At 45.9% G+C, this 15,139-nt stretch overlaps 1 protein-coding gene across 8 annotated transcripts in view; it reads left to right on the forward strand.

Moving 5' to 3' along the window:
• syne1a (spectrin repeat containing, nuclear envelope 1a) overlaps positions 1-15,139 on the forward strand; it is a 234,487-nt gene that overhangs the window by 113,354 nt on the left and 105,994 nt on the right. For all 8 annotated transcript variants that reach the window (XM_046298670.1, XM_046298663.1, XM_046298665.1 and 5 more), the window contains 11 exons: positions 2,906-3,070; positions 4,369-4,541; positions 5,187-5,340; positions 5,597-5,740; positions 6,181-6,345; positions 7,452-7,769; positions 7,962-8,117; positions 9,089-9,259; positions 12,163-12,489; positions 12,638-12,790; positions 13,567-13,734. In XM_046298670.1, coding sequence (XP_046154626.1) covers positions 2,906-3,070; positions 4,369-4,541; positions 5,187-5,340; positions 5,597-5,740; positions 6,181-6,345; positions 7,452-7,769; positions 7,962-8,117; positions 9,089-9,259; positions 12,163-12,489; positions 12,638-12,790; positions 13,567-13,734 — 2,094 coding nt within the window. The remainder of the gene's footprint in view (positions 1-2,905; positions 3,071-4,368; positions 4,542-5,186; positions 5,341-5,596; positions 5,741-6,180; positions 6,346-7,451; positions 7,770-7,961; positions 8,118-9,088; positions 9,260-12,162; positions 12,490-12,637; positions 12,791-13,566; positions 13,735-15,139) is intronic.

Raw genomic sequence — 15,139 nt, forward strand, 5'->3', positions numbered from 1 at the left:
GGTGCAGTCTCTGTCCCCCTCATTCTGCTGTGAAAGGACAGGCCCTGCTCCGGTGTCCGAGGCTTCCATCTCTACCATGAAGGGACGATTAAGATCAGGATGAACGAGGATGGGTCCGGAGGTGAAATGTCCCTTGAGCTCCCTGAATGCCCTGTCAGCCTCTCGGGTCCAGCAAACCCGAGGACCCGCTGGACTTGTTTAAGTGAGGCAGGACGGGGCCAGTCAGTGACCGCCCTAACCTTAACAGGGTCCATTTTAATGCTGGCGGTAGAGATCATGTGGCCCAGGAAAGAGACTTGGGATACATGGAACTCCCACTGTAATTGACTCTGCAGGAGGCATCTAAGGACTTTGCGGACGTACAGGATGTGTTCCGGATGGATCTTGGAGAAGATTAGGATGTCGTTGAGATGAACAACGACGAGAGTATCATTGACAAATGCTTGGAAGACTGCCGGTGAGTTCAATAATCAGAATGGCATGACTAAATACTCATGGTGGCCACTATGGGTGTTAAAGGCAGTCTTCCATTAATCTCCCTCTCTAAGGAGGGAGATTGTAAGCATTGAGGAGGTCCAGTGGTGGGCCAGCTCCAAGGCGGCGGACATCGGGTGTAACGATTCATAATCGTGATCCTGTTCAGCTCTCGGTAAACAATGCAGGGACGCAGACCTCCATCCTTTCTCTCCCTGCATCAGCTGGGGATTTTGAGGATCAAATTAAATCTGCCTCCAGCGACTTCCGGATGTAATTGTCCAAGACTGCAGCTTCAGGGATCGAGAGGGAGTAAAGATGGCCCTGGGGAGGGGTGGAGCCGGGTTGGAGTTCTATGGTGCAGTCATATGGACGATGAGGAGGGAGGGTGGCGGCTTGCCTCTTACTGAAGGTCTCCCGGAGGTCGAAGTATTCAGGAGGGAGAGCAGAGAAGTCTTGGTTCTTCAATGGATGCAGGGGGACGCGGCAAGGCTCTCGGTGGGGCTCTTAGACATTTAGTCTGGCAGTTCTTACGCCAGTCTATTAGGTCCCTGTGGACCAGCAGAGTAGTGGGTTATTTAGTGCTAGCCAGAGGTACACTAGGATAAGGGGGTTCTCGGGAGCTGTGATCAAAAGAAAACTAAGAGTGTCTGAGTGATTCACCCCAACTTGCAGTAGAATGGGCTTGGTCTGATATTCCACCTGGCTGGAGCCAATGGGGTGGCCATTGAGGGCTTGAATCTGCAGATGGATGGGACATTTCATGCAGGGGATTTGTAATTCTATGGCAAAGTCTTGATCAATTAAATTATCTGCAGCCCCGTAGTCCATGAAGGCTTGAATCTGGTGCTGACGGTTGTCCGAGTGGAGGGTTGCAGGTAGTGACAGACATTGACTGGGTAGCCTGGGGTTAACCGCACAGCTCGTCAGGGTCTCCCCTTGTCCTTGCGAGCACCAGCGTTTCCCGTCAGCTCTGGGCATGTAGCACGGAGATAGCCGGGACCTCCGCAGTAGAGGCAGCAGCCTTCGTGCATGCGCCTGTCACACTCCTTTGGTCTCAGATGTGTGCGTCTCAGCTGCATGGGCTCTTCAATGCTGGGTTCGGAGGCTTGGGGTACTCAGGAAACCAAGATACTGGGGTGGTGTCAAAAAGGTGCTGTCTCACACGTTCCCAGAGGCGATTGTCGATCCTCATTTCCAGCATTATCAGGGACTTGAAGTCAGCCACTTGTCTAGCCCCTAGGCGGATGTTGAACAGGTCGCCGTCATTCCGCTTGGGGGCTGGGATCTTGGGTTCCTGGTGCAGATTCCCTGGAGGAACTACAGCGACGCCTGTAGCACTGGGCAATGAGACCTGGGCATTGGCTCCTCCTGGGTTAAGGTTGGACTGTGGTTGGAGGGAGTCGGTAAGTGCCTGGAGGATCTTTGATATTTGGGAAGAAGCTTGCTGTGACGTGGTGAGGTTGGACCCAGGTTCAGAGAAGAGATCAGACGAGGAATCAGTGGTTAAGGATAACATAATACTTTACGGAGAAACGATAGCCGAAAACTCACTCAGGAAACGTAAGCACACGTTACATAATTCAAGCTTCTGCAAAGGACAACAGAAACCACACCTCTTTTAACAGGGAAATCAATAATGAGTAAATAGGACACGCCTGAGTGTCGTTAATGTGTCTAGGACGGTCTCTGCCGCCCTCTGGTGACAGGTGGAACCATGACAGTGGTAAAACATTTATTTTGATTGGTGATTTTCTGCTTTTATCAGAAGTTTCAGATGTGTCCATGTAAACATGATTATTAGGGAAATTGTTCTTCTTGCACAGCATGTAAACGTTTTAAACAAACTATTCTATTAATCCGACTATCCACAATAATTGTATAATTGTGTGCATATAACCATGCTCACTGAAATACCAGATAGGAAATACTGCTATGCTAGTATTGGGCTGACCTTCTGAATCTAGTGAGCTAGGCTATTTATAGGTCTTCTCTCAGTAACATAGAAACAGGAGGAAGAAAATCACTTGAGAAAGCCGCTTGTTGCTAGCGCTGTGGATATGTTAAGCGGGAAAGAAAAGGTTGCCCCTGTATTATTTTCTTGTCCATAACATAACCATGGCCAGATTTATAAAAACATATTTTGATTTTATTGGACAGATAGGATGACAGTGGGGAAAGATCCAGTCCTATGTCAAAGGGCAAAGGACCAGATTCAAACCTGTGCCAACTCTGTAGAATGGTATGCAAGAGGCTGTGCCATTACCACTAGACCAGCATATTTTCTGCAGAAAATGTCATATTTTCCTGAGTGAAAGGAAAACCTTGAAAGGTCTTATTTTATCCTTGGTCTATGCTACCACTTCAAACCATTTCTATGTACCTCTATACCGTGTACCTTGTTTAAGTAGCTCTGCTTGGTCTCCTCCAGGACAAGGCCTCCAGGATAGAGCGTATCGTAGGGGAGCACCGTCTGTTCTCCCAGGGTCTGACGGAGCTTCAGAATTGGGTGTCTGAGGCTGAGAGGATCCTGAACACCTGCCTCTCCCCCACCGCCGACAAGACTGTATTGGAGGACAGGATGATACAGCTGGAGGTAGGTATGGAAGACTAGAATAATGTAATGGAGAGATCTAGGGCCTCTATAGTTTTGCCCAAAGATCGAGAAAAAGTTGCATCTCTCAAAAGTGATTACAAATCGATATCTAACCTATAAATGTGTAGTATCAGGGGTTATCCCCCTCTTGTAAACATTCTGAAGCTCTCAAGTCTAGTGTACAACAACTACTCTTTGTCTGTGTTTGTGTCTGTGGTTGTAACTCTATTTCAAATTGTGTCTGTGGTTGTAACTCTATTTCAAACCGTGTTTGTGGTTGTAACTGTATCTAAAACCGTGTCTGTGGTTGTAACTGTATCTAAAACCGTGTCTGTGGTTGTAACTGTATCTAAAACTGTGTCTGTGGTTGTAACGGTATCTTAAACCGTGTCTGTGGTTGTAACTGTATCTAAAACCGTGTCTGTGGTTGTAACTGTATCTAAAACTGTGTCTGTGGTTGTAACGGTATCTTAAACCGTGTCTGTGGTTGTAACTGTATCTAAAACCGTGTCTGTGGTTGTAACTGTATCTAAAACTGTGTCTGTGGTTGTAACGGTATCTTAAACCGTGTCTGTGGTTGTAACGGTATCTTAAACCGTGTCTGTGGTTGTAACTGTATCTAAAACCGTGTCTGTGGTTGTAACTGTATCTAAAACCGTGTCTGTGGTTGTAACTGTATCTAAAACTGTGTCTGTGGTTGTAACGGTATCTTAAACCGTGTCTGTGGTTGTAACTGTATCTAAAACCGTGTCTGTGGTTGTAACTGTATCTAAAACCGTGTCTGTGGTTGTAACTGTATCTAAAACTGTGTCTGTGGTTGTAACGGTATCTTAAACAGTGTCTGTGGTTGTAACTGTATCTAAAACCGTGTCTGTGGTTGTAACTGTATCTAAAACTGTGTCTGTGGTTGTAACGGTATCTTAAACCGTGTCTGTGGTTGTAACTGTATCTAAAACCGTGTCTGTGGTTGTAACTGTATCTAAAACTGTGTCTGTGGTTGTAACGGTATCTTAAACCGTGTCTGTGGTTGTAACGGTATCTTAAACCGTGTCTGTGGTTGTAACTGTATCTAAAACCGTGTCTGTGGTTGTAACTGTATCTAAAACCGTGTCTGTGGTTGTAACTGTATCTAAAACTGTGTCTGTGGTTGTAACGGTATCTTAAACCGTGTCTGTGGTTGTAACTGTATCTAAAACCGTGTCTGTGGTTGTAACTGTATCTTAAACCGTGTCTGTGGTTGTAACTGTATCTAAAACCGTGTCTGTGGTTGTATCTTATCTGTGATTGTGTTTCCCCAGGCCCTGTTGGCAGCCCGTCAGGAGAGGGAGATCCAGCTGAAGATGTTGCTGACACGTGGTGAGGCTGTCCAGAGAAACACCTCTGCTGAGGGGGTCCCCGTGGTCCGAAAACAGATCCAGGACCTTAAGGACTCCTGGGACTCTCTGCTGTCTGCCTCCATCCAGTGTAAAAGGTCAGGAGACATATTCATCGGTTAGCCATTTTGACTTTAATCAATCAATTTAATCTAGGAGGTCAAAAGGGTTAAATGGTAGGAAATAAAACAATGTTATCAGGCAATCAATTGATAAAGAAAAATAGGCATTCATTGTATTAGATAATAATAATAATCATCATATTTGCCATTTATCAGGGGCGGCAGCGTAGCCTAGTGGCTAGAGCGTTGGACTAGTAACCGGAAGGTTGCGAGTTCAAACCCCCAAGCTGACAAGGTACAAATCTGTCGTTCTGCCCCTGAACAGGCAGTTAACCCACTGTTCCCAGGCCGTCATTGAAAATAAGAATATGTTCTTAACTGACTTGCCTGGTTAAATAAAGGTTAAAAAAATTTCAATAAATAAAAAGATTAGCATTAGATTATAATACACTCAAGGTTATTTAAAAAAATAGGCATTCAATTGATAAATTGAGAGGACACTCCAGTGAGTCTATCCCAGCTGATTTGGTCTGTTGACTTTGTAGGAGCAGCTGGCTCTATCTACAAGTAAAAAAGAATGACATTTTTAAAAAGTTGGCTGGTCAAAAAGCCACCATTTTTGTAGAACGACCCTAACAGTCAGTAACCCTGAAGAATGAATGTGTGTGTTTTCTGATCCAGTCAGCTGGAGGGGGCCCTGTCCCAGTGGACCAGCTACCAGGAGGACGTGGGCCAGTTTATCATGTGGATGGAGCGTGTGGAGACCACTCTGGGCTGCTCAGACAGACAGTACTCTGAGATGAGAGACAAGACCGCCAACCTGGGAAAGACCAAGGTACAGTACTGGACTCATTGTAATGGATGGGGGTTTTCACATTGGTGGTGGATGGAGGGAATCTACACCTTTACAATATAAAGGGCTTTGACTCCTGAAAATAACTAAAAGCAATCCACCATCATAACCTTGTAGTGTTGTTGATTTTCACACTAAGAAGGGATATTTTTTTTAAGTGAGATATTTTCAGTATTTCATCTATCATGTTCTTATGCTGTATCCACAGCTGGTTAATGTGATACTGTATGTGTTTTAGCTTCTCTATGAGGAGGTCCTGAGCCACAGCAGTCCATTAGAGACCATCGCTACCAAGGGCTCCAACATGGCTGAACAATACACTACCCATCAGGAGGTACACAGCCTGCAGGAGAGATACACCGCCATCACAGACAAGGCCAAGGTACCCACAGCCTTCATACTCCTGTCTCCATCATGTCCGGTTTCCCTTCATGTCCTTAAAGGTAGTCTTTCCCAGGACTGGCTAATGGCTTAATGAAGTAGCTTTATTTTATTTGTAGGTCACAAGATAACTGAAAAGACCTAAGAGGCCAAAGAGTTTGGGAACCAATACTTGAAATGTTAACCCAGTCATGTGTTATCTCCACATGGTATCTCCACATGGTATCTCCACATGGTATCTCCACATGGTATCTCCACATGGTATCTCCACATGGTATCTCCACATGGTATCTCCACATGGTATCTCCACATGGTATCTCCACATGGTATCTCCACATGGTATCTCCACATGGTATCTCCACATGGTATCTCCACATGGTATCTCCACATGGTATCTCCACATGGTATCTCCACATGGTATCTCCCTGTGTCGTGTTCCAGGCTGCAGTCTACAAGGCTAAGGATCTGGTCCTGGCCCATCAGGAGTACCAGAGGGGGCTGCACATGTTTGAAGACTGGCTAGAGCAGGAGCAGGGAACCCTGGGCTCTCTGTCCCACCCAGAGGGGGATGTGGACACCCTGGAGAACACACTACAGCAGATACAGGTCAGTACAGTGCAGCCTACTATATGCCTGGTTTGGTGTGGGTCAGTGCTCTCCGGCATCCTTGGGACCCTTACCTAACCCTAACCTTAACCCTTACCTTAACCATTTTACATTTCAACTTCAATGGGGTAGGGACGTCCCAAGGATCCCGGATAGTGTGTCAGTTGGTTTTGAATGAGGAGCTATAGCAGAGCTGTAGCACTGACCAGCTGTGTAATGTTGGTTTTAGAATGATCTAAACACATAGTGAAAGCAGAGAGCTTCTGATAGGTTCAGAATAAGAATTGATACTGTACATACTGCATCATGTTGAACTTGATATTGGTATGTTACTGTATCATAGAGCTGGATGATATGGACAAAAATATATTTTTTTGCAATAACGATAAATCATCTATAAATACTTTTTGGGAGGTGCTAGAGTTGGGACACCAAGTTATATTGTGATAAATGTAACGATTTTGCTCGTTAACAATAAATACTATGATAAAATAAAATGTTTTAATGGACAGTTACTTTCCGTTATCGGCAGGGCTCTAGGTGATTTCTTTCCAAAGATAGTAGCCGGTGATAAAATGTTATTTCATATAACATATCCAAAGAATGCATGATTGATATTTTAATGTGCAACCTGTCGAAATAGGATCCAGAATGATCAAATTTCATTGGGTCTCTTCAGCGATAGGCTATATTTTTTACCACCTGAGGAAGTGGGAACTCAAAACACTTTGCTAGATTACTAACTCTAAATATCATGTTATGGCTTCATGTTATGGTTAATCTATCAGTAAATGTAGGCCAATGCCTTTCCAGCGCTAGGCCTAGGCTATACTTGATGTAGGCCTATTCACTGCAAATGGCGCACTCTGCTCTGTCCTGCGGGTGCATCAAAACCATACTACCATCTACTCCAGTTGTAAAGTGGGGCCAAGAACTCAATAGTTGTAGTACAATCTACAGGAACGTTGTGTAGCAAAATCTCAGAAAATTACTGCTGTATGCAAAATGCTTCCGTAAGAGAAAGGCCATTTTTGGTTTATCGTCCCAGCTCTACTGTATCATCCCGCCTCGCTATTTTGTACCTCCGTTCTCCCTCTCCTCCACAGCTCCTCCAGGAGCGCTGCTCCCAGGGCCAGTCCCTGCTCTCTTCCCTGCTGTCAAGCAGGGATGGGGTGATTCCGTGGGGCGCGCCTCAGATTGAGGACCGAGCCCTAGACACGGCACAGCGTGAGTGGGGGGCCTACCAGGCCCGGCTGGGGGAGACTAGGGCCACGCTGGGTTCTACCCTGGGCAGGCTCAGGCAGATGGGCCAGAGGTTTCAGAGCCTGGTCCTGTGGCTGGAGGACATGGAGGGGAAGGCCAACATCCGTGGACATCGCAGGTCTGACAGCGCTTCCAAGGATGCCCAGCTAAAGCAGCTCCAGGTAGGGGTTAGATAGAGAGAGGTAAGAGACTGTGATTTGTCTGTTGAAGGATCGTTCACACTGTTAGGCTGTGTCTCAATGGTCTCAAACCAACAGGTACAATTTTGGCATGGGATATCAAAATAACAGCATTTTGATATAAACCATCTACAGTATCTAATTGTAACTCATTCTCTGTGAATGGTTGTGCAGCTGTGGCAGGAAAGTGTGCTAGCCCGGCAGAGCGAGGTGGATGGGCTGTCTGCTCTGGCCCAGCAGGTCCTGGAGGAGACCCACATCAGCGGCCGGGTCAGCACCAGAGCCACCCAGCTCACTGCCCGATACCACGCCCTGATTCTCAACATACAGGTGAGACAGTCACAACTGACTGATCTTTCTGATATGAACAAAATGGCTATGTACCTAAGATGACATTGCATTTACACTCACAGCCCAGTTGTCTCGTGATAGATCTTGTTGCAGTGACTTTCATTGTCTTGAGGCTGTACTGTAACAGTGCGGTGAAACAACTATGAGAGTTTGGTTGAGCCCCAGAACACACCCAGTACACTCAGAAGCCAGTCATTTTATTTGTCTGCTCCTCTTGGGAGAACTAAAGGAAAATCAATGGTGCTCCTCTGGTCCTGGGCTTAGTCTGTAATTAAACGCTACAGAAGGCAATCTCACACTCCTCACACACACTGCTGGAGCCTGGAGTGGAAGGGCAGTGTCGGCAGAGCCATTGATTTTTACACCTACAGTAGCACCTCTCGCTCTCACACACACTCTCTCTCTCTCACGTAGGCTACAGTACACACACTTTCTCTCAAGTGTGCTTGTGAACGCAAGCAAACATGCACGCCCGCACGCACACACACACACTCACTCTTTCTGTCGCACACCCACCCTTTCTCTCTACTCTCTCTCGCTCACACACACACAATTGTTCTGTGTGAAACGTTGGCCATATGGGCCGTGGTACAGAGCTGTTACCTCCATCTCCATCTCTGCAGTAAAGGTGTGCACTCAGCACTATCAGCTAATTGGAGCTTCACGCCATGGGATCTGCAAGTCAAGTGGATTATGTGCCAAATCCATAAAAAGACCTCATTCATAGCCATACCATCTAAGTCAAGTGGATGTGTCAAAACCCTCCTACAAACTGAGATATCGTCAAATGAATGATGTGTCAATAACACAATTTAAAAAATATATAATATCCAAATCCAAGATATGAAAAAAACATCTGTGGAAGGAATAAGGAATAAAAATATTTTCATGGTTCTGGGGTGATGCAAGCTGTCTGATGTCACTCATTCTTTTATCCAATCCGCTTTTAGGAGACCATCAAGCAGCTGAAGGAGGAGCTTAGGAGCATCGAGGAGGCAGAGAAACTCTGTGTGTCCTTCTCTGATTGGCTTAGATCAGCCCAGAAGAACTTCAGAACAGTGACAGCCAGCACGGAGGCTCTGGACCGGGTTGCCATGGAGAGGAAGATGAAGAAAGTAGAGGTACTGAACACAGACACACCTGGTAGAGTAGGGTTCGACGTGGCTCCTTTTCTGTTCACTTACTGTACAATATTAGATTTCTGTTATAGAACCCAGGCATACACTAGTTGGTAGCTTCATTTAGTGGTGTTGGTACAGAACCATGAGGTAAACCTCCTCGCTAGAGTGCCCTGATAAAAGTAAATTAAGCTTGCTTGTGCTATATTACACATAAATGATTAGTCTTACTCTAGGTAGTTTCACAGCAGTCACCTTGTAGTCCTCTGTAGCTTAGTTGGTTGCACATGGTGCTTGTAACGCCAGGCTAGTGGGTTTGATTCCTGGGACCAGCCGTACACAAAGTCACTGAGTATAAAAGTGTCTGCTTGATGGCATATATATTGTAGTACAGAAACACAGGAAAGCCTCTTTACAATCTGCCATGTTAGCCAGCAAAAAAAATGTATTTGCCTGCCAAGAAACATAAGGTGCTTGTTCATATCATCAACATGAAAGTTTGCTTCGCCAGTTTGGCTTGGGTTGCAGATATTTGAATGTAAGGTTAGCAAAATCATTCAGTACCTAAATGTAAGGACACTTGACAATATAGTTCCCTGTCTCTCTCTTATCTGACGGAGCTCTTCTTGAGTTGATAAGACATTGATTTATATATTAGTGTCCGTGCGCACACTGCATAAAAACATCAAAATATCTGCAGTAGTTGACTTGTCACAGTTCATATTGAGTGTGAAGAGGAAGGAGAGAGAGAGTGTGTGTGTATTGATCGTGTCTTTATGAAGACAAAGCAGGAGCGGCTTTAGAGGATGCTCTGTAGTAGAGAGAGCCCTCCCACTGTGAAACAGAGGATGAAGAAGCACCAGTGTCAGGAGCCTGCTGGCACAGACACTGTAATTGATGCAATGCCCTTCTCGCTCCGCAACACACACACACACACACGCACACGCACACGCACGCGCACACACACACACACACACACACACACACACACACACACACACACACACACACACACACACACACACACACACACACACACACACACACACACACACACACACACACACACACACACACACACACAGACAGACTCCTTCCCGCCAGACACACACCCAGGCTTTGCAGTAATCCATGTCTGGGATCGATCTCCCTCTCTACATAGGAACTGAGGACATGTTGTCGTCACATGTGTTCTGGTGGCACAGCAGACTGCAGACTAATACCAGACATCAGCCACACAGGGAATTAGACGGAACCCAGTGTGAGGATGGGAGACTAACATGATAATCAGCATAACTGATCGATCCACTGCTGCTGGATTGGGTGACAGGAAGATGTAGGCTTTGTACAGTTATTGGTCATAAATGTACTTATTAGATGTGGCCAATTATAGATCTCCATAGTGACTCATTTGCTGGTTTTCCATAATTATTTCTCAGAGAGCTTTATGACTATGCTAAATGCAATGTGTTTGGATTCAAATATCTTTCTGTACTGTAGAATATAATAGGTACAACCCTAGCCCTCTACAGAACATACTGTGCTGACAGTCAGTTTGAGTATGACAATTATACTGCTGGCAGTTTAATACACTGCAGCATCAGTGGAGGCTGCTGAGGGGAGGATGGCTCAAAATAATGTCTGGAATGGAGCGGATGGAATGGCACCATACACATGGAAACCATGGAAACCACGTGTTTGTTGTATTTAATAACATTCCACTAATTCTGCTCCAGCCATTACCACGAGCCCGTCCTCCCCAATTAAGGTGCCACCAACCTCCTGTGTGCCGCATTCATAGACAACACCACACTACATCACTACAAAGACATTGGTAAGAGCCTATGATGCGGCACACAGGAGGTTGTCAGTTACCAACAATAGCTGTGTGTACATGGTATTATTAGAAACATAAAGGCAGCTGGTGTTATTAGCAGTCTCATACAAACCTGCACATCTTGTTTAGTGTGTCAGATGGAGAAGGCAGAGGAACGTGTGTAGACCGAGACAGACCGGGTTAGTATGATCAGCAGCAGAGCTGAGACCATTATTATATAGGTCTCCTGTGATGATAAAAACTCCATGCTATCCTATAGAATAAAGTAATAAAGTATGTGCTGGGAGAGGGGGTGTGTATGCATGCGTGCCTCTGTGTGTGTGTGTGTGTGTGTGTGTGTGTGTGTGTGTGTGTGTGTGTGTGTGTGTGTGTGTGTGTGTGTGTGTGTGTGTGTGTGTGTGTGTGTGTGTGTGTGTGTGTGTGTGTGCGTGTGTGCGTGCGTGCGTGCGTGCGTGCGTGCGTGCGTGCGTGCGTGCGTGCGTGCGTGCGTGTTGGTTGCTGTGGAAACCCCTGCTGCCTCTGTCCATTATAAGGACCCGGTAATTGGACCTCCTTTCATATTTCTCACCGGGGTCTCACCAGGGTCTCACCATGCAGGTGTCAGTTTACCTGCCGGGTTCAAAGACTTTCCGGAAAAGTGGAGCTTCTCAAACACTGTCGGTGAAACCTCAGGTGGCCGGGATAGCAGGGTTGTTGGAGGAACAAAGGAATGTGTGTTGGTGTGTGGAATGTAGCTAGAATCACACATACAAGATGAATGTGAGACTTGCTGAGAATATTTGGAATGAAAATAAATGCGTTTGTGTAGAAGTTACGTGCAGGAAAACCTAATTATCTTGGCAACAGTCTTTTTTTTCTATTGCCATTCAATCCATTTGTATTTGTTTAGACCTTATTACACATTGTGTGTGTATTCATGCATGTCTGTGAGTATGCACACATGCACACACACTATTTCAACAAATTATATTTTTGTATAGATTGCATCACTGTATACACTGAGGTATACAGTACTGTAAATATATCACACATTCATTCTCTGTGTCTCTATGACCTCTCTCTCCTCCAGACTCTCCAGGCTGAGCTTCAGCAGGGCCATGGCCTGCTCAAGGCCCTCAGAGAGCGGGCAGAGCGGGCTGCAGGCTTCCTGGAGGAGGCTGGAGCTGAGGGGCTGGGAGGGGAGGTGGAGGCTAGGCTAGCCCAACTGGAGGAGCTAGCCGGTGGGCTGCGGCAGGAGCACAGCACCCTGGAGAGGGCTGTGTGTCTGGCCAAGGAGTTCCAGGACAGGTACAAGGCCCAGGCCCAGTGGGTGGTGGAGACCAGAGCCATGCTCAGTGCCCCCCTGGAACCTAAAGCTGAACTGTACCAGAAGAGAGCACAGCTGGCCAAGTACAAGGTATGGTACCTCTGTAACCCCTCACCCTCAGCTCTTTGATTTAATGGAGAAGATGTGCCATTTACTTTGTTGGTCCTACAGTTAAAAATAAAGGCATCAAACCCAAAATAGCATAACGGTCTTCGTTCTTCCTTACCTCCTAAACCAGGCCTTGTTGCAGACGGTCCAGTCCCATGACTCGGCAGTGAGGTTGGTGGTGGAGAAGGGAGAGTCTCTGCTGCTTTCAGTCCAGTACCCCTCCATCAGAGACAACATGAACAGACTACAGACGGACTACACTGAGCTCGGCAACGCTGCCACTGTGAGGATTTACTGTTACTGGTGGATTTTTAAAGACGTCCCAAGTATAAATACAGTAAAAGTACACATATTAAAGGGTAAAAAGTCATGTTTTTTAGTCTACTGCAAACTTCCAGGAGTAGGGCAGTCAAGGAGTTGGTCTGATGGTCAAATGTGATGTCATCAGTCTCCCCCTTGCTTGAGGAACAATAGAGCAGCAATAGAGAACAAAAGAGGAACACCCCCCTACTTGTGCCATGTCTTGTCTGACCTGTACCACCTATTGAGATGTACCTTTGTTAAGTAAATCAGGTGTTACATGATGTGAAAAGGAGACTGGAGTGCCACTTAACCAGGTCCTCTTAATGTAACTTTGATGACAGCTTTCTGAGTGCTATTGTATAATGGTTACAATACAGTAGAGGTTTGGGCTACTTCAGCTATTACTGTTAGTAACTTGGTACTGTTGGTACTATTGCTACAGTATAGTAGCACTGTTGAGACTTGTTGCTGGTTTGAGTAGCACTAATAATAATAATATAATAATATATGCCATTTAGCAGACGCTTTTATCCAAAGCGACTTACAGTCATGTGTGCATACATTCTACGTATGGGTGGTCCCGGGGATCGAACCCACTACCCTGGCGTTACAAGCGCCATGCTCTACCAACTGAGCTACAGAAGGACCACATTTTATGGTCACTGCTAGGACTGCTACCGGCGTGTGTTTGTGGGCCTGTGTGTGAATGCTTAATGTGTGTGTATGCTTGTGTGAATGACAATGTGTATGTCTCAGGCCCATGTGCAGCGCCTGGAGGGCCAGGTGAAGGAGCAGGAAGTGTACCATGTGGAGCTACAGGAAGTGGAGAGGTGGCTGCTGCAGATGTCCAGCAGGATGGTGACCCCTGACCCCGCAGCTGGCGGAGGCCTTGAGGCAGCCACTCAGCAGCTGGCCAGTCACAAGGTGACAAATCAGACAGTGTTATTAATTACACTAATCTAATGTCTTTTTCATAGTGTTTTTATTGTATTTGCTATTGAAAAGCCATCCTGAGCCACCTAATTTAGGCATGCCAGGTTCTAGCCTATATATATAAATCAAATCAAATGTTATTTGTCACATACACATGGTTAGCAGATGTTAATGCGAGTGTAGCGAAATGCTTGTGCTTCTAGTTCCGACAATGCAGTAATAACCAATGTGTAATCTAACCTAAAAATTGTACAACTACTACCTTATACACACAAGTGTAAAGGGATAAAGAATATGTATATAAAGATATATGAATGAGTGATGGTACAGAACGGCATAGGCAAGATGCAGTAGATGGTATCGAGTACAGTATATACATATGAGATGAGTAATGTAGGGTATGTTAACATAAAAGTGGCATAGTTTAAAATGGCTAGTGATACATGTATTACATAAAGATGGAAAGATGCAGTAGATGATATAGAGTACAGTATATACATATACATATGAGATGAGTAATGTAGGGTATGTAAACATTATATTAAGTGGCATTGTTTAAAGTGGCTAGTGATACATTTTTTCCATCAATTTCCATTATTAAAGTGGCTGGAGTTGAGTCAGTATGTTGGCAGCAGCCACTCAATGTTAGTGGTGGCTGTTTAACAGTCTGATGGCCTTGAGATAGAAGCTGTTTTTCAGTCTCTCGGTCCCTGTACTGACCTCGCCTTCTGGATGATAGCGGGGTGAACAGGCAGTGGCTCGTGTGGTTGTTGTGCGTTGTGCAGACCTCACTACCCTCTGGAGAGCCTTACGGTTGTGGGCGGAGCAGTTGCCGTACCAGGCGGTGATACAGCCCGACAGGATGCTCTCGATTGTGCATCTGTAGAAGTTTGTGAGTGCTTTTGGTGACAAGCCGAATTTCTTCAGCCTCCTGAGGTTGAAGAGGTGCTGCTGCGCCTTATTCAGAATGCTGTCTGTGTGGGTGGACCAATTCAGTTTGTCCGTGATGTGTACGCCGAGGAACTTAAAACTTACTACCCTCTCCACTACTGTCCCGTCGATGTGGATAGGGGGGTGCTCCCTCTGCTGTTTCCTGAAGTCCACAATCATCTCCTTTGTTTTGTTGACGTTGAGTGTGAGGTTATTTTCCTGACACCACACTCTGAGGTCCCTCACCTCCTCCCTGTAGGCTGTCTCGTCGTTGTTGGTAATCAATGTTTACGGAATATGTCCGTAAACACACCAGCCAGCTGGTCTGCGCATGCTTTAAGGACGCGGCTGGGGATGCCGTCTGGGCCTGCATCCTTGCGAGGGTTAACACGTTTAAATGTTTTACTCACGTCGGCTGCAGTGAAGGAGAGTCCGCAGGTTTTGGTAGCGGGCCGTGTCAGTGGCA

This window comes from Oncorhynchus gorbuscha, linkage group LG14 (assembly GCF_021184085.1).
Source record: "Oncorhynchus gorbuscha isolate QuinsamMale2020 ecotype Even-year linkage group LG14, OgorEven_v1.0, whole genome shotgun sequence".
In the NCBI taxonomy this organism is placed as follows: domain Eukaryota; kingdom Metazoa; phylum Chordata; class Actinopteri; order Salmoniformes; family Salmonidae; genus Oncorhynchus; species Oncorhynchus gorbuscha.